The 19,212-nt window shown below is 48.9% G+C and overlaps 1 protein-coding gene across 1 annotated transcript in view; it reads right to left on the bottom strand.

Moving 5' to 3' along the window:
• The window catches only part of LOC144937558 (TBC1 domain family member 9-like), a 52,894-nt gene that overhangs the window by 13,488 nt on the left and 20,194 nt on the right, over nucleotides 1–19,212 (bottom strand). The window contains exons 3-13 of the mRNA XM_078864843.1: nucleotides 16,419–16,537; nucleotides 15,638–15,857; nucleotides 14,013–14,322; nucleotides 11,696–11,903; nucleotides 10,932–11,141; nucleotides 6,358–6,513; nucleotides 3,743–3,893; nucleotides 2,998–3,212; nucleotides 2,419–2,536; nucleotides 1,527–1,812; nucleotides 741–867 (exon numbers count right to left, since the gene is read on the bottom strand). Coding sequence (XP_078720969.1) covers nucleotides 741–867; nucleotides 1,527–1,812; nucleotides 2,419–2,536; nucleotides 2,998–3,212; nucleotides 3,743–3,893; nucleotides 6,358–6,513; nucleotides 10,932–11,141; nucleotides 11,696–11,903; nucleotides 14,013–14,322; nucleotides 15,638–15,857; nucleotides 16,419–16,537 — 2,120 coding nt within the window. The remainder of the gene's footprint in view (nucleotides 1–740; nucleotides 868–1,526; nucleotides 1,813–2,418; nucleotides 2,537–2,997; nucleotides 3,213–3,742; nucleotides 3,894–6,357; nucleotides 6,514–10,931; nucleotides 11,142–11,695; nucleotides 11,904–14,012; nucleotides 14,323–15,637; nucleotides 15,858–16,418; nucleotides 16,538–19,212) is intronic.

Below are 19,212 nucleotides of genomic sequence, written 5' to 3' on the forward strand. Positions count from 1 at the left end.
GTACATTAGTCAAGTGACTGTGCCGTCACTCCCCTACATTATTAACACGTCAACGCAATGGCCATCATGAGAGCATTATGACAATGTGAATGACCTTGATGATAATATAGAATTTCACAATAATGAAGCGTCAAACTCCAGTTAGACAGTCCAAGTGTGTGCTGACAAGATGACAAGATTAGACCCATTACTCGTTTTTAGTTCATCGTTGATTTTTGGGTTAGGGCACTTAATGGTCTGACCAACTATTTGTTATGGGTTGTTTCTTCCATTGAGACACAAGTGAGTCATCATAACCATTAGCCATGATCAATCCCATTGCGTCACCATCACTAATTAATTCTGCAATGTACAATATTAATCTACAGACGGCGTGTTGACCAGTCGGCGACTGGCAACCCAGACGAGTTGGTGGGCCGTGCGAGCGGCCCTCCTTCACCTCAGCGGGCCGCAAGCGTGACATTGTGCTTGTCCACTACTCATGACCCCACACGTCACCCTAGACACACGGAGACCAGGCCACACGAGCGGCCCTCATTCACCTCAGCGGGCCGCAAGTGTGACATTGTGCTTGTCCACTACTCATGACCCCACGCGTCACCCGATAGACACTTAGACCAGGCCACCACAAGGTCGCCCACCACTGCTGTGGACTCTGTTAACCATTGTGGCCACTCTCGTCCCAGTAAGGCAGGTGGGTGGGGGGGGGGGGTGAACGGCCGCGTGGGAGTGAGCGGCACCTCGTAGGCGGTGTGCAGGAGGTCCGAGATCTCCATGGGGGCCAGGGGCTCTTCGACGTTGGCCGAGGCGTGCATGCTGGGCACGCACGGCAGGATGCTGTCCACGTTCACCACGCTGTCCAGGTACCTGTGCGGCGGATGCGTCGCTTCCTTTTAAGTATGTATTTCCTTTAAATTATTTTTGCATCAAAACACGCTTCGGTTAAATGGGACGATGCAGTATCACGACAACAACAAAAAGCCGACACATCGTCTCCACAATTAAAAATAAGTAACTCAGCGGGAATATAGCCATTAAAGATCTTTTTTAAAATTCATCATCAGCCACGTTCTATCTAAACATTTATTTTTTTATCAGGTAAAGCCCACCAAGCTATTAGCTATTTTTCAGAAGCAACTTGGCCACAAATGATAGCTCAACGAAGTGGTTTATCATTACGTGGACATCATAGCAGACTTATACTCTAATTGCACGTTGATTCGAAATGTGAAGGGAAAAACCGGAGAACCCGGAGAAAAATCCACGGGGAGAACATGCCAAAACTCCAAATATACAGCAGCAGGCGTTCGAGTCGGGATCGAACCCATGACCTCCTGTATACCAGGCGAGGTAGTTAACATCTCGCCACGATGGCGCCCCTATCCACTTCTGGATGAAGGTCACTTGGTCGCCACATTTCACGGTTATCGGCCGACGGCATCAGAAGGGAGTGGAGATCAAGCGGTCACCACCACCACCACCCCCCTTTCCCGCCCCGACCTCTGCCCGACAACGGAGTCACCGACCGTCCGAGCAGCATCATGGCCTCGCCGTCGTCGCGGCAGGCGAGCAGCGGCTCGGCGTTGGCGTGCAGAACGGCGAGCGCCAGCTGGAAGAGGACGCGCGCGCCGTCCAGCATGAAACAGTCGAGCACGCACGCGGCGCTCTCGAGTGGCAGCACCGACAGGAAGAGCGTGAGGAACCACGAGAGCGACGTGGTGGCGATGAAGCCCAGCTCCTGAAGGCGCTCGTGCAGCGTGGGGAGGAACTCGGCGATGAGCTCCTCGAACACGCCCTGGTCGATGAGGGCACCTGCAGGCACGGACAGGCACGGATGAGTTTCGTCAAAAGCCGAACACGTCTTAACGAAACATAAACAAAAAGCTCACAACAAAGCTAGGCTCGTTGCAGATTAAAAATGAGAGAAAGTTTCGGTAAGAAAAAATCCTTCCCAGACACTGAAGCCACAATTGTGCACGCTTTAAGAAAACTTTTCACAAGTTGATATTTGTTCACCGTCAATAAATGATTAACCCGTTGACAAATAATCTTATTACAAATTGCTTTGGCTCGCAACAGGGAAGCTGTTGTCTATCTAATGATCACACACGTAGGTGTAAGTTAACGTGTGAAACAGCCACAAATGGCGATTCTGCCAGCCAAGACAAGACGTACAGAATAGCTTTACAGCAACCTCTGCAGATACGCTTACTTCCTGACCAATGGAAGCACGGGAGTTCATGATAAAATGGATCTCATTTTCCATGTCCACCAACTCAGCCACCCTAGTTGTCCACCGTTAGTGCCGGTTCTGGCGGCCTCTATCATTCTGCCGTCCCTTACACTTTTCCAGGCCAAGCGGTTGCCCATTTGACCCGCTCGCTCCAGCCCGGCATGGACACGGCATGCAGCGCTCACCGACCACGCGGTTGTTGTAGTAGTCCGGCAGCAGCCGCTCACACAGAGCCACCAGCAGCCAGAAAGCCTCCTCCTCACTCGCAAAGATGAGCAGAGCTGACGTCACAATGTTCATGGCCTGCAGAAGAACGTGCGATGATGCCGGCGTCATTTGTCGTCTCATTGGTCGGCAGGATGGCAACTGCGAGAACATTCGCTTGCAACCATACGGAATGCACGATAGGTTAAGAGTGCTCATCTGATTAATGGGACGTAGTACATTTACTTAGCGATTGTGTTACATAAGGGACCTCCTAGTCTGCGCATGGCGGTTACATGCACAGGTCACCATGGTTGTGTTGTAGCCTGTAATATAAATAATCGATTCTTGCACACACAATTCGATGCCTGTATCGTAAATGTAAAAATATATTTTAATCGATCGATCGCTCCAGGTCCGACAGTCTGCGTGCAGGTGGCATTTACGAGCGGCGCTGCTGCCTCGTGCTCTCACGATCGCGTGCGCACGCGTGAGAGCGTGTGCGTACGCATGCAAACGCGTACGAGCGCATGCGTGTGCATGACTACAGCTGGGCTCGCCTGGCAGTATCCGATGCGCGGGTTGCGGTGTGCGTAGGCCGTGAGCACGCGGCGCAGGGCGTCGATGCCCAGCGGGTGCTGGAAGGCCGGGTGCTCGGGCAGCGAGCGGTGGAGGTCGCGCTCAATCTCCTCCGTGGCGATGCTGGCGCGGCCCAGCGAGCGCTCCACCAGCTCCGCGTAATGCCCGGGATGCGTGCCCATGTCGTGCACCGCCCCTACGCGGCGGTCCCCACAAATCGCAACGCGCGCAAAGTATGTTGAATTTATGTTGAACTTCTTTCGCGCCGTACGTAGCCAACTGTGCTGATCGGAGGGGCGGGGAAAGGACAAAAAGCTAAACGTAAAAAGCAGTTATAAAGAAATGAGCTTTCAATCTAGATGATTTAAAAGTGCATAGCTCCAGTGGCTTCCTAATATCGGAGGGAAGCACACGTTTCAGACGGCCGCAGAAGCGCATCTGAAAGTGTGCGATGCAGTGACCGTCTTTGTTCGATGGCTTTACAAAAGCCGCTGGGAGGATGACCGGAAGCCACCTGATGGTTTAAAAGCAACACTTCACTCTCGTTGGCGACGTGCGCACGTAAAAACAAAATAACGGAGCGGTCGAAGATCGCCGGCAGTGGCCTGATAACGCTGGTCTAGAATAATGGCCACCGCTCTCTCTGAAGAAGAGCCACAGCCTCGCAAAAAAAATCAGTCCGCTTCATGTTCGTCCGCGTAGCTGGCAGTGGTCGCGTGCCCGCACCTGAGAAGAGCAGCCAGAGCTCTCGGCGGAGCCGCACGGGGATGCCCTGCATGACGAGGTGGCGCGTGTGCTCCGTCACGTACATGCACGTCGCGCGGCCAAACTGCTGGAAGTGCTTCCGCCACATCTCCTCCTTTGACACCTCCTTCGACTGCAAAAGGCACCGCGCCAAACTCTGAGGCGTCAACCGGTTTTGATGACCGGGGGGTCTTATATCAAATAAAAATGACGTTTTTTTTTTTTTGCACAGCGTCATTCATGCAAATCTCATCACAATCAGTGGAACCTTGATAAGCACATTAAAGAAATATCCCTCCCCATTTTATTTCTTATACACATTCTATGCAATAAATTAGCAAAAGGTGCATCAATTTGTCAATTTGATGCTCCAAATTCGCTGTAATGTAAAAAAAAAAATATCGATTATTGAATCAAATCGCAATCCAGAGCCCTGAAAAACACAGCGAATTGCAAGAGTGGCAAATCTTAAAACGCCAGTTAAATATTACTTTTATCGTCATTTTGAATTAATTAGATTTACATTGGTAATTTCTTTAAGTGGATATATATTGATTTAATTGTCTTTTTCGAGCACGTCAGCAGTTCATAACACGTACATCTATAAATGTGCTTGTTGAGGCTGTGTAGAGAGTCCTGTGCAGTAAATTGTACATTATAAAGATAATAATTCATTTGTTTATTGAGTGACGGTTAGGGCAGGCAGTTCCACAAGACAGCAAATCCACACCAATCCACTACATTGTTATTGCCTGAGCACTTATTACAACCGTGCTGACCCAGGGTCGAAAATTTGTGAGATGCAAATCTTGGTCGGGTAGTTTCCTCCGCCCATCATCCCTCCTGTGTCACTGAAACGTGCAACCACGCTGTGCCGAGTTTATAAACTAAACTATAATACTTGTTTAATTTACGAGGTAAGGCCCACGGAGCTAGATACCTCTTTTTCAGAAGTGGCCTGGCCACAAATGAAGTGACAATTTATAGCAGCCAAATACTCGAAACGCATGTTTCTAAATGTGGAGGGAAAAACCGGAGGAGCCGGAGAAAAATCCACGCGGCCACGGGGAGAACACGCAAACTTCAAATATACAGGTGTCAGGGTCGGGATCGAACCCACAACCTCCTACATACCAGGCGAGGTAGTTAACAGCTCGCGACCGTGGCACCTCTCATGTCCTGTGCAAAGACCGTGTAAAAATTATTAAGAGAATGTGCGATGTATGCCACTGGCTCAAGGCTGATTATGAAGATGAGCCAGATGACACATCGACCTGAGATTGTCACGGAAACCATTCTCTCATCACTTCAACAGTTACTTCCGTGTCTCTACGACAGCAACCAGCACATTCCTCGTTCTTTGAAATGATATTCCGGGAGTCCATCCGATCTCTATGACGTGGTCTACACACTTTGAAAACTCATCTCAATCCGTGCAGCATGCAGCCAAACTCACTCACTGCACGTTGGAACATTCCGTCTTAGGTGGGTTGCAGTGTGGGCCAAGTTTCTGTGTTTTTGTTGCTGAAACAAATGGTGGTGAATATTTCACTTATGTCCGCCTGCGGCCACTTCTCCATTAGGAAAACCACTTTTGATTATCGCTAAAGAACTCAATCTCCTGATTAGAACACACTGACAAAGATAAGCTACACCCTGCCAATTGATTGTCCCACGGAGTATGCGCTGGACACATTGAAAGACAAGACACTAATATGTCCATTAGTTAAACCTGTGCCATGAAAACTTAACATTGCAGACAATTGTGGGGGGACTCGGAGGTAATAATTCAACATCAGCACTGTTGGTATATTTCATTAAAATTCTCTCATCTCGCCTAACCATTAGACACCAGCGTAATTACATCACTTTGGCATTGGCAGGACGTGCTTATCAACTAATGGGGCACGGCATGACGAGCTGCACGTCCTTATCGGTTGCCAGTTCACAGAAAGCAATGGCACAGCAACCAGAGCCACTTCTGTAATTTCAGTTATCTAGGCTGCCTGTCATTCTGCAACTACAAACTGTAGAGAAAGAAAATATTGCTTTTGGCAAAGAGAATACAAACATCTAAATGACGTAACATCTTCTCAAACAAGCACTCAACTCCACTTGTGGTCCTTGATATCGTGTTCCACCCATACTGTTTTGTTCTGTAAGTCGCTGTGCTCTCTCGTGCTATCCCGCGGTGATCAATAATAGAAGACAATGCTTGCATTGCATGTTGTGTTGCAAGCCTAGATGTCACATTAGTAAACTATACACTCAACTATTTTTATTTCAACGGAGTGCTGAGCTATATAGCTCTTTTTCAGAAGCGACCGTGCAACAAATTATAGCTCAACTAAGGGGCTTATCACGTGGAAATTTAGAGGAGCCAAATATCCTAAACACATGTTTCTAAATGTGGAGGGAAAAACCGGAGAACCCGGAGAGAAATCCACGAGCTCACAGGAAGAAGACGCACACTCCAAATATACAGCAGGCGTCAGGGTCAGAATGGAATGCACAAACTCCCGTTTACCAGGCGAGCGGTTAACATCTCGCCATCTTCTTGCGAGCAACTTTCCCATTTCAAAGCAGAGATTGCGTACCAGTTTTATGTTGGGCTCCTCGAAGCCACCTTGATAGAAGACGTTCAGGAGCGGCTGTGTCCCTGTGAAGCTCACGGCGCCATTGGTTTTCTCGGACCCACGTGGCTGGTGCCCTCCCGCCTCCTCGTCGCGGCTGTCGCTCTCGCACGGAATTACCTATCGGATATTTCAAGCAGGACGGCAGTAACACTCGATCGCGGAAGACACCGCATGAGACAGACTATAAACTAAACTAATTTTACTTTACTAGGCAAGGCCCACTGAGCTATGTAGCTCTTTTTCAGAAGCAACTTGGGCCACAAACGATAGCCCAAACGATGTGGCTTATCACGTGCAAATTTATAGCAGCAAATACTCCAAACACATGTTGATTCTAAATGTGGAGGGAAACCCCGGAGGACCCGGAGAAAAATCCACACAACCACAGGGAGAACATGCAAACTCCAAGTATACAGCAGGCGTCAATGTCGGAATCGAACTCACAACCTCCTGTATACCAGGCGAGGTAGTTAACATCTTACCAACAGGTTCGCTGGGGACTGCGAGTCAGTTTACAAATTCACAGATAGGGGAACTTCCAACTTTATCAATATGGTTAGTGAGCCATCACCAAGTCAAGATACAAAATGTCATCCAGGCCAAAAACATGAATGATACTACACCTATTCTTAGGTTTTTTCTGTAAAGTCACGTAGGTAAAACATCAAAATTAATGAAAATAAAATAAAATAAAAACAAAAATCACAACGTTTCGGAGGCAACACAAGTCTCCGTCATCAGGTGGGACCGTCACAGCCGAATTAGCTGCATCAAGTGAGGCAACGATTCAAGAAGTAATCCCTTATAAGTAAGTTGAAGGGGGGGGAGAGGGGGGGGGGAGCTCATCAGAATGTGGTAGCCAATGAATGGAACGTATCGGGAGGGAGGGGGGCGGGGCTCAAAGACAGCACGGAGTGCTAAGTACAACGCATCGGGAGGTGGGGGGGGCAAAACAATGGACGACGGCTTGGACGCGGTTGCTGCTGCACACGCCAACACAATGGACAGAGAGGGGGGAGGGGAGGTCTGATACACATGATAGACAAAAGAACGAAAATGCCCATGTTTATACCAATGCTGGCTGAACAATGGAAGTTTGAATCAGACGCCATCCAGACATCTACCCTGCGTCCTTCCCTGTGGAAGAGGTATGTGGATGACACTTTCGTCATCTGGCCACATGGCCTCCCAGCATTGAACCACTTCTTGGACCACATCAATTCTAGACACCCATCCATCAGATTCACCATGGAAGTGGAGAAAGACGGTAAACTACCATTCTTGGATATTCTGTTTGAGAGGAGGCCTGACGGATCCTTGGGACATTCTGTCCACAGGAAAGCCACCCACACAGATTCCTACTTGAAACCGGATTCCCACCACCACCCATCTCAAAAGAATTCTCTCATCAAAACGCTATACCACAGAGCCCATGGCATTTCTGACAAACACCACCTGACCGGTGAATTAAGACATGTACATCGGGCCCTCAGGATGAACGGATACTCTGACCGTACTATCCGCCAAGCTGTCTCTCCCACCACACAGAAACAGCCACTTGAAACTCCGACCAAAACCATCACGTTACCATACATAGCAGACGTGACCAAAAAGATCTCCAAAATTCTAAACAAACATAAGATCCAAGTCCGATTCAGTACAGTGCATAAAATCCGTGATCTGATTCCATCTGTGAAGGATGTCGTTCCTGACTTACAGTATCCTGGAGTCTACAAATTGAGTTGCATTTGTGGTGATTGCTACATTGGAGAAACGAAACGTCATGTTTCTGATCGTGTCCGCGAGCACAAGTCAGATCTGAAACACGGCAGAACTGATTCTTCTGCCGTTGCCGATCATTGCTACAACTCGGTGGGCTCTCATGAAATTGTCTTTTCCGAGACCAAGGTTCTCTGCAAACCTCCCGGCTACCATCAAAGGTTTGTACACGAAGCCATACAAATATACAAACACAGACATAATTTCAACCGTGATGATGGGTACAAACTTAGTAATCATTGGAAAGATGTTATCAACCACGCAAAAAAGACTTAATTACACTTTTTTGGACCATCTTATCTGACAGGCACTATTTTACTTTACTTCACCGAGTGTTAACATCCCCAGTTATTTTTTGGCAGTGCTCTCTTCATTGTTCAGCCAGCATTGGTATAAACATGGGCATTTTCGTTCTTTTGTCTATCATGTGTATCAGACCTCCCCTCCCCCCTCTCTGTCTATTGTGTTGGCGTGTGCAGCAGCAACCGCGTCCAAGCCGTCGTCCATTGTTTTGGCCCCGCCCCCCCCCCTCCCCCTCCCGATGCGTTGTACTTAGCACTCCGTGCTGTCTTTGAGCCCCGCCCCCCTCCCTCCCGATACGTTCCATTCATTGGCTACCACATTCTGATGAGCCCCCCCCTCTCCCCCCCCCTTCAACTTACTTATAAGGGATTACTTCTTGAATCGTTGCCTCACTTGATGCAGCTAATTCGGCTGTGACGGTCCCACCTGATGACGGAGACTTGTGTTGCCTCCGAAACGTCGTGATTTTTTTTTTATTTTATTTTCATTAATTTTGATGTTTTACCTACGTGACTTTACCGAAAAAACCTAAGAATATGATGCCTTGCAGTCACGAAAGCTTCAAATCTAGAATTGATACTACACCTGGCTACGGCTTAGTTCCTTCTGTCAGATCCCACAAGTTTGAGCTATATACAGCTCAAACTGTGGCCAAATCCCATTTGCATTGTATCCTGGCGAGGAGTAGCTTGCGGTGTTTTGTAACTGATGATAAAAGGTAATTTGTGAGCGCACTGGAACAGAATCTTTCGGCATGGGATTAGACTCTGTAACAAATTTCACCATGGGTTTCACAGCCTCTACCCACTCAGCAATAAAACAGGAGCACAATATACATATGGTAGATTCATGCTGGTGGGTTAAAGTACAGGCCAAGTGAAATCGTTTTCTCACTAACACCAGATTGAACTCACTTTCATCCACATCACTGCATCATGTCAATAGAGCAGTTGGGAGTTTCGTTGGAAGATAGCGGCACGACTCCCAATTGGAAGGATGCGAGTTCAAACACCAGTTGGAGGGGGTTGACTCAACACTTAATCGCTCTGGGTTCAATAAACAGAGTAGCACTTTTGGGCAGCCCACGCTCTGTATCCCATGTATTGATTTGGTCCCTTGATAGGAAAAATAAACACCGCATACCATGTTTTAGAATATTCGCAAACAGGTGACATCCCAAAATTACTTCCCAGGTCTCTGTCATTATTTGGCTGCTATCAATTTCTCGTGATAAGCCACTGAGTCGAGGTATCATTTGTGGCCACATCACTTTTCAAATATAACTAATTGCTCAGTGGGCTTTACCTGGTAAAATAAAAAGTAGAGTTATAAGGTTATTTATTCATAGTGATTTGCTTACATTTACCATACTTTGAACTCCTTTCGTTTTCATTGTTTGTTATAATTTCATGACCAGCTCCGATTGGACATCTGTGAAAAAGAGCTTCATAGCTCATCGGATTTCACCAGGATAATCAAAGGTTCTGATTATGTGCCTTGTTAACGAAGCAAAACCTTTAGTCTGAATGTAAACAAAAAACAAACAAATGTTATTTCGAAATTTGTTTTGTTCAGTCACTGGGATGAGAACATGAACTTGCTAAACCTGAGGAGCCAATTTCATCCGTGCAGATCCAGTGCTCTAACAGGCTTTATTCCAGAGCGACGGTGACTCCTTGAATTCTAAATAACACAACAAAAGGGTTGACAATGCGCCTCCTGCCCCTTCAATGAAACGTTTTTTTTTACATTCCATCAGCCCTAATTTCACCAGCATTGGTTCAACACAAGCAAACACCGCACCGCTATTTGACACTCAAGTGTCTCATCAGCAGAGTCAGGTTTTGCCTGAACCAACGCTGGGTAAATCGACGTACGCTCACAGGCAAGGGCCCTTGAATTATTCAAGTAACAGTCTCCTGAAATTCGACTCTGCGGCGCCGGATCCATCGCTTGATTTTTGTGTTTAAGTTCGGTGTCCTTCCCCCACACTTGCGATTAGCACGGTTGGCTACGTACGTGTGAAAGAAGCTCAACATATACAGAGTCTGTTCTCCTATACTGCCGCGTGTTTTCATAACGCCAATTGGATAAAACGCAATGAATGTATTTAGAGAACACATAACGCGGATGCAAATTGGATATCGCGCCATTTGCATTAACAGAACTACGTCGGCTGCCTCAGTGTAGCCGTACACACAAGGCGGGATGCTGATGAATGCTGCTAGAAGCCACCCACGCGCCTCAGGCATTGTTCAGCATGCACACGCATCTCACGTGTTATCGCGGACAGTGTTTTATTATAGATTATTTATTATAAAGCGGTGTTCTTCAGGAACGCAACAATTGCGTGAAATGAGAACAGACTGTACAGAAACCGTGGAAGCAACGGTGGCAGCATCAGCGGTGGCGGCATCAGCAGTGGCGACATCAGCGGCGGCAACGGCACTCACCTCCCAGACGGCTTTGCAGCGGTCGTCGTCGTCGCAGCGCTCACGCACGACGCTCCGCAGCCGGGCTCGCACGAGCGCCTGCCGCAGGTGCAGCAGCAGCGAGTCGCGCTCACGCACGTGAGCGAACAGGAATGTAAGGCGGTTCTGCGTGCTCACAGCCAGCGCGTTGGGCAGCACGCTGGAGCTGGTGGCGGCCTCTATGACGACCACCTGCGCACCACCCGCCCCACCGTCATAACGCGAGTTAAAACGTCAACCCCCTTTCGCAGTTTCGATGAGCCACCACACTTGCAATGACTCGCCTACGTGAGGCAATGCAATTAGAACCCCCGAAACTTGAAAATGATTAAGTCATTTACGAATACGGAAAAGCCTCAATCGGTGTCAAGACTTTTTCAAGGGGCTCTTGAATTGGTGTTTTTGGTCAATTCCTTTCAACGGAGTGTTTCACGTGCGAGCGGCCACAGCAACATTTGTGTATTGTTAGGGGCCGCACGTTAGTGGGGCCGTACTAAAGGCCACCAGAGGTGGCCAGTGGCCTGTGGGCCTTGCAATGAAGGTAACTGCCCTACAGGATGACAAGCGAGTAAGTGGGCATTTTCAGCGAGTGAGGGAATAATTGGGGGAAGGGGGGGGATGGGAGAGGAGGTGAATGAGTAGACGAATTGGCAAATGTGCGAGCGAATTAATAATCCCTTGACGCACGAGGGTACGAGTGAACAAGCGAGTGAGCGAGCCGAGCGGGCAGCCGTGACATCACTTGCCTCCAGGAAAGGCACGACGATGGTGCAGACGCTGTCGTCGCGGCTGGCGAAGCAGATGTAGCTCTGCGAGGCGTGCAGGCGGCCGGACACGTGAGACTTGTCCGAGGGCAGCCACACGGTGCAGTCGCCCTCCACCTCCAGCCGCTCCGACCGCGGGAGGCGGAACTGCGCCCTGAAGCGAGCGCTCTGCGCCCGGCCGATCAGCTCACTGCACGCGAGAGAACAGATGGACGACGTTACAGCGGGAGGCTTGGCCCTCGAAACCGCCACAGGCGAAAACACACACGGGGTTAAGTCTCGCTGCAAGGAGCACAGGCTTAACGAATCGCGACTGGAGCGGAGCCAATTCGTACACTTAAGGCTTCGCTGCCAGCCAGGACACAAATTAATCACTTTCAGAGCGTCGTGCAGCCCAAAGCTGCCGGAGCATGGATTTAAGTCGTGACCCAATTACTCAGCATCAGAAGAAGTGCGGAGACACAGAGGTGCGGTTAATTGTGCATAATTAGTACTGCATGATACCACCGAGACTGGTGGTCGAATCCCACAAATGGCTATTCCATTCTGAATTGTGCAATTCTGGATATGACATCAATGAGTTAGCGGACGTCAGCTGTAAAAAAAAAAATCGCGCAATATAAGCGTACCTCTACAAGCATGTTTACTACATATACTGTCATTACATACAAGCGGTGAATGAATAGACTGTGGTTTACATTCCACTGGAGTACACCACTCCTGTGGGCCACGGATTTGTTGATTGTTCCTCGTACCGCTGCAGGCACGTGGTGTGAAGATGTCCACGTGCGAATGTGTGCGTAGCTGAACATTCGTTATGCGTATCACAATGACAAATTCCCCAATGATAATTATCTATGGACTGCCCATGAATCAATAAAAAGTGCTCAGAAATTATTTTGTACAGCGGCGAATATTGCCGTGCGAAAATCGAAAATCGCCACATCCATGTGAACACTGCCTTTGATGATGCTACCACTGACACTGCCCGATGAATGATAAAATTCCCATGTTTAAAGTGAATACTGCCATGTAACTAGTTAACACCGCCAAATATGACCCTGCCAAGTGAATGGTGATACTGCTCAATCAATGCTGACACGGCCAAGACAAATGTGAACACTGTCCAATCCATGACAGCATGCCCAAGTCGCCAGCGACCGCTGCCACATGTGTGGTGGGTTGATGCATGGGGGTGCTCGTAGCAGGCGAGAAGGGGCGCCGTGGTGGCAATGTTATCTCCCTCGTCTGGTAAGCAAGAGGTCGTGGGCTCGATCATGACCCTGATGATGCCTGTTGTATATTTGAGGTTTGCATGTTCTCCCCGTGGTCGCGGGGATTTTTTTCCGGGTTCTCCGGTTTTCCCCTCCACATTTCGAATCAACGTGCGTTTAGAGGATTTGTCTGCTATAAATATCCACGTGATGATAAGCCACTTTGTTGAGCTATCACTTGTGATAGCCAGGTCGCTTCTGAAAAAGAGCTAATAGCTTAGCAGACCTTACCTGGTCAAATAAAGACAATTTATAGTTTTAGTTTAGTGGGTGAGAAAGTGAGGGTGGGTAGGTGAGTATGTGGGTATATGCGTGGGTAGTGGGTGAGGCGAGTGGTTGGGTGAGGTGAGTGGTTGGGTGAGTTAGTGGGTGAATGAGTGGGTGGGTGAATGAGTGGGTGGATGAGTGTTTGGGTGAGTATGGGTGGGTGGCAGGGTGAGTGGGTGGATGAGTGTATGTGTAATGAGTGACTTCTACGAATATCGTATAGAGGGCACTTCTTTATGCTCACACTGGGCACAACACAGGCCAACACTGGTTCTTCATCTCACTGAATATAACTCTGGGCAATAACACCTCCACTGGCTACACGCACAGCCGATGACTCGGCGTGGTCCCCTCGCGCTCACTCGTCTCCGCCGCTGGCTGGCGGTGTGACGATGACGGCGATGGAACTCATGCAGGAGATCTTCCACGTGGCCGGACGACGGAGAGAGATGCCGGTGAACAGCGGCACAGGCAGGACCCCACTCGAGCCCCGAGCTCCGGGTCTGCTCCCCTTTATATCCCCCCAGGCGTGGCTAAGGCCCGCCTCCGGCCACGCCCTCTCGTGAAACCTTCGAGCAGGTTCCCGGAGCATCTCGGCTCACCCCACCTGTTACCTTTGCCCCAGATACACCTCCTTCCCTGATTGGCCGTTACCTCTGTGCCCGTACCCGTGAATCCCTTCCCAGGCCAGCAGGTGTAACGCTGTCATTACATCTGGATGAGTGAGTGGGTGAGCGAGTATTGTTTAGTTCAGGCACCGTTTAAGCGCCGTGGCCCCGCCGCGCTTGTCGGGGCTGTCGCCGACGGCGCCTGACGGCGCCGCTGCTGGAGACGTTGCTGGCGCATCGTCGCGCTCGTCGTCCCCCAACTCCACGCGCTCCCCGTCGAGCAGGCGGCGCACGGCGGCGTCGGCCAGCCGCTCCATGAGCACGTGCGTCTCGGCCACGTTGAGGAACATTGAGAAGTTGTGCTGCACGTGCCGCGTCGCCAGCACGACGGCCTCCGGGAATGGGGCAGAGCCCTTCTTCTCCAGACGCACCACGTCCACCCACGGGATCGCCAGCTTGGCTGTGGCGCAGATACAAACACGCGCCGAGGGGGAAATGCCAACGGCCTTGATCCACCGGGGAAGGTTTTAAGAGTGCGATCGGAGCCGGAAATCGTCGACGGCAACGGTTGCCGCAGCATTTGCGATCTTTAAATGCCGAATTGCCCAATTATCTAAGTAACTCTGATCAGTTCGCTCTCGTGGGAAGTTGGATCACACACACGAGGTCACATGACTGCCTGACGTCAGACCCTGTTTAGCTATGAAATGGCGGCCTCAAGTCAGTGGTGTGATGGGCCATGGTGGGCCATGGTGGGCCTCTAAGCAAATTAATTTGAGCAATAGACTAATGGCCAATCTGTTGACCAATAACTTTTAAGCCACACTTTCGAACAAAGTCCTCTCTGCATTGGCAAGAAAGAACTATGCCACTCAATTCTATTGGCCACCAGATTGCCATGGCCGCTTATGGTTAATGTGTCGCTGGTGACATTTGCCATCAAAGATTGCTTTAAAATTGCCAGGAGTGAATCATGACCTGAACGATGCGCAGCAGTTCAGAGTAAAACCCGATTCTTCCGCTTTTGAAACACGCATAGATTCCTGTACCTGAGAATCAAATACTTAGTAATTCTGCACATTACAAGAAAATTACATTCTAACATCACAATTAGGTTAACGGTGCCAGCAGAATTATAGTGATGAGACAGAAAAAGGAAGCCTTGTCGTAGCGCTCATCTCCTTTGTGATCTGAAGCCAACAGTGGAAAATTCACATTCCCCATGACTGACCAGAATCTCCACATGACAACCATTGTTCATTTCCCACCAAGTGGTACTGGTTTATTAACGACGGAGGAACTAAGGCAAGATGGGGTAATGATGACGAACACTCCAATCACCGCTCCACGTGGGCCAGCGTTGAAACAATAATTGATAGAACAAGCACCAAGATTCACGTCCAAGTTTATTTATTAAACTAGATGAGAACTCAAGAGACCAGGAAAGTCTCATTTGCTAGAGTGACCTGGGGCATAAGCCTGCCAATAGAGGGCGATTTTTGCGACGTTCAATCCCAATAAAGTAATTTTCAAGTTTGGAAAATTTGGGACACTGGCACACAATGGCCTCCTCTTGCAAATGATGTCAGGGGATATTTAAACGTCCACCGTGGGAGCCGACGGCGCACAGTATTATCACGGCTATTACACCCGCAGTAATAACCAAAGCAGCCTGCTCGGCTCCAACCACAAGCCTCTGCAACGAGCGGCGACCGCGTGCCCCCCCCCGGGCACCAGGGCCGGCATCGCTAGGCCTCTCTCCGCCAAAGCCCCACCTTCCTTGCCGAGCAGCACGGAGTAGAAGCAGGCGTGGTTGACGCTGAGGTAGAGCCAGCCCTGGCGGGGCACGCGTCCCTTCCAGTAGCTGCACGACACGGCGGCTACGAGCAGCTCGGTGCTGGGCGCCGCAAAGAACTTGCGGAAGCGGACGAGGGCCTCCCCGCGCGTGCGCTCCGCGCCGTCTCCCTCGCCCTTCATCTCCTCCGCAATTATCCCCTGTCGGCCAACACGTTGTGTGTGCGGGGGACGCACAGATTGGCGAGGAACAAAGCGAAGCCAGATTTAATTTGAATATAAGGATTGGTCCAGCTACGGTAAATGCAGCATCATGGCTGGGCATGGCCACATTGAAGGTTTGTTAACTACTATATCAAAATTTTCTCCTTGGTTATATCAGTCAAGCAGGACTGCCGGGTAATATCTTCATGATGTGCCAAGTAGATATAAAAATCGCTCATTAAACACATTTTTTTTTACTCAATACAGCTTATTCCAGCTCTGAAAAATAACAAATTACTATTGACTTGCGGCAATGACACTTAACAGAGATCCCCTGGGGGTGAATAAACGAGGCCTAGTGACTTGAGAAGAAGTAATGTGACGTCATCTTCCGCGACCATGTTCTGACACAGGGTGGTGCGCTGCTAGCTGTGAGAACTCCAAATTGAAATATGTTCATCCCATGTATAACTGTGACCACTCACGTAGTAGGAAACAAATAACCGCCACACCTCTGATCACTCACTCGCGCAAATCCACACGCACGCCACCACACACCTTTATTTTCCCAAGGACAAAGTCGGTGATGTCCCCGTCGCTCTCAAACACGGGCAGGATGTGCAGGAGGTTGACCTCCAGCCACTGCCAGTGCTCTTCTACCTCCTCCTTGCTCGTGCCTGCGCTCGCCCGCACGCCGCCACGCGCTGCTGTCGTCACCCTCTCAAGGCCACATGACAGAACGAAAAGCGAATCCCCTGTGTGTGCGTGCGTGCGTGAGTGTGCCTGTGACAATGTATGCACGCAGAGGGCGAGCGGTCGTGCAGTGGTTCGTGCACTGCGCTGCGAACCCTACAAACCGAATTTGATTCCCGCTCACGGTCAACACCAGTGAGGATTATCTGAAGTGATTCTGGGCCTACCCTAGGTCGACTTAGCCTCAAATGAGTACCTGGTGCGGTGTGTAAACATCTCCACTGGGGAGAAAAAGGTAGCCGAGCGTGGTTCTGGCCAGCCACCCCCTTGTGTGCTGTGCCGGCCTTTATAGGTGCTCGCTAACAGCACTTGTCCCAACAGTCTCTTAAGGCTATACGGGGGGATCTGTCTATGCGTGCATGTAGGGGGGGGGGGGAGCAGTAGTGCAGTGGTGAGCACGCCGTGCTCCGAAACCCCACACCCAAGTTCAATTCCCGCTCACAGCCAACACCAGTGACGATTATCTGTACTGGTCCTGGCCCTCCCCTAGGTAAACTCAGCCTCAAATTGAGTACCTGGTGCAGTATGTAAACATCGCCACTAGGGAGACGAAGGCGACCGGGCGTGGTGCTGGCTACCCACCCCGTCGGGTGGCGTGCCGGCCTTCATTCAGCGTTCGCAAACAGCACTTCACCCAAAAAGTGTGTCTTCCCTATACAGGGGATCTTTGTCGTTGTGTGCACGCAAATGGAAATAGCAACCATTTGGATTTCTCCTTGGCCTTCCTCTTTGTCAATTCGACCTGAAGTGAGTACCCGGTGCATTGTGTGAACATCACAATGGAAAAATAACGGTGGTTGGACAAAGTGTGGGTTACACCACCCGACCATGTGCAATCCCATGCTATAGTAGGTGCTCACTCAAAAACATGTTTTTGCGATGGTCTGAAAAGCTAAATGAGGGTTCCTTCGCCTGGTGAGATACTAGTGTAGTGACATGTGACGTCACTACTGTGTTGAGACAGTACGGGTACTGTAGGTGGGGTGTCACCGAGGTCGCGTCAGGCCGTGACACCCTGCGTGAACCCGATCGAGGATGTGACTGGACGAAGGGGGGCCAGGTGCCCCCAGGCGGGAGCTTGGTGGTCACGTGGTAAGGGACCCGGACCTTCCCGAAGGATCGGGAAGGGGGGCGTGGCCGAGGGCGGAGCCGGCCACGCTCCCCAACGCCGGGTACTTCCCGCTAGTGTAATATATATGTATACACACAGGTGTCCCTAAATTTATGAAAGGGATGCGTTCTTCGAAAATCATACGTTAAAGGAAATTTAATTTATTGGAAAGGCTTTTCCCATCAGTTTTATAGAATCAGAATCGAATCTTTATTTATCCTGGAGAAATCCAATCAGCTACGAAGATCTGTTTCACAGATGTCCAGGAGGGGCGGATTAGAAAGTAATTCGGGATGTGTTTCAGACAGACATTCCAACTGTACTCCGAACCTAAAATAGACATCAATGCCACTTTTCACAATACAATATTTAAAAAATAACATTAATATTAAAAAGATTGAATAATTTTAAACAAAAATTCTTACATTTTCAGGGAAATCACCAAAAGATCTGCTGCATGTTGGTATGACTGGCAAGGCGATGTGGAGGCGGCGTTACTGTTGCACTGCAGGGACACAATGACGCTGTCGTGGATGGATGCCGCAGCCTCCCGGGCGGCTCTGGTTTCATCTCATGGCTGGTGCCCGAGTTAAAATTTCGCAAACGCAAAAATTCTCTTTCGTTAATCGGAAAGTGTCCATAATTTGTCAATCGCATTTATGCGACATTTCGTCAACCAAACGTTCATAAAAATCGGGGGTTGCGCTTGTATATAAAATTAATATATATAATTGAATCTAGAAATGTGTAAAAATTATATTTAACATTCATCTGTAACACTGAAACGCTTTTGGCAACACACCTTCTTATAAAGGCCCCATTAATGTCCCATGCGTAAACGCGGCAGGAAATGACATCCATGCATTGCACGCAGGAAAGGAGAGTCCTTCAAGAGCCAAGGCTATTCAAATTCAAATGTATTCGTCTATTTCATTATTTTCAATACAATGGCCACAATCAAGTCATGATCATGCAGGGTCTGTTCCACCTTTGAGATTGTGTTCGTACCTTCTGTGTATTTGTGCGATTGTCTTTTGGAAAATTTATATTACAAATTTGCCTTGATTGCATACAGATGGCAAAGTTAATTCCCATGTAAAAAAAAAAAATCATAATTTAACTCAATTGTTTCTCATTTTGAATACTTATAAATTTCTATGCGCTATCAGTCCGCATTGAAATGCTAAATATTGTCAAATATTTCACAGTCTAAAAGGAGCAAGTGACATTGACAATTGAGTCAACACAAAATATTAAAAAGTATATCGTATTTAATAATTCTCCAATCAGATAAACCCAGATCTCCCTTAAAAAGAGGATTGTGTTCTCAATTGGGTCTTGTCTGGTTTTAAAGTAATCTATTTATTACCAAGCCAAACACTTGGTGTTTATCTGTGGTTATAAATTTGTCTGGTGCAGATCAATGCAAACCAATTCGTAGACAATTATTTGCTTGTATAGTGCGTGCCTCCGAGGCCAAGCGCTACT

Source organism: Lampetra fluviatilis, chromosome 19 (assembly GCF_964198595.1).
Source record: "Lampetra fluviatilis chromosome 19, kcLamFluv1.1, whole genome shotgun sequence".
NCBI lineage: Eukaryota > Metazoa > Chordata > Hyperoartia > Petromyzontiformes > Petromyzontidae > Lampetra > Lampetra fluviatilis.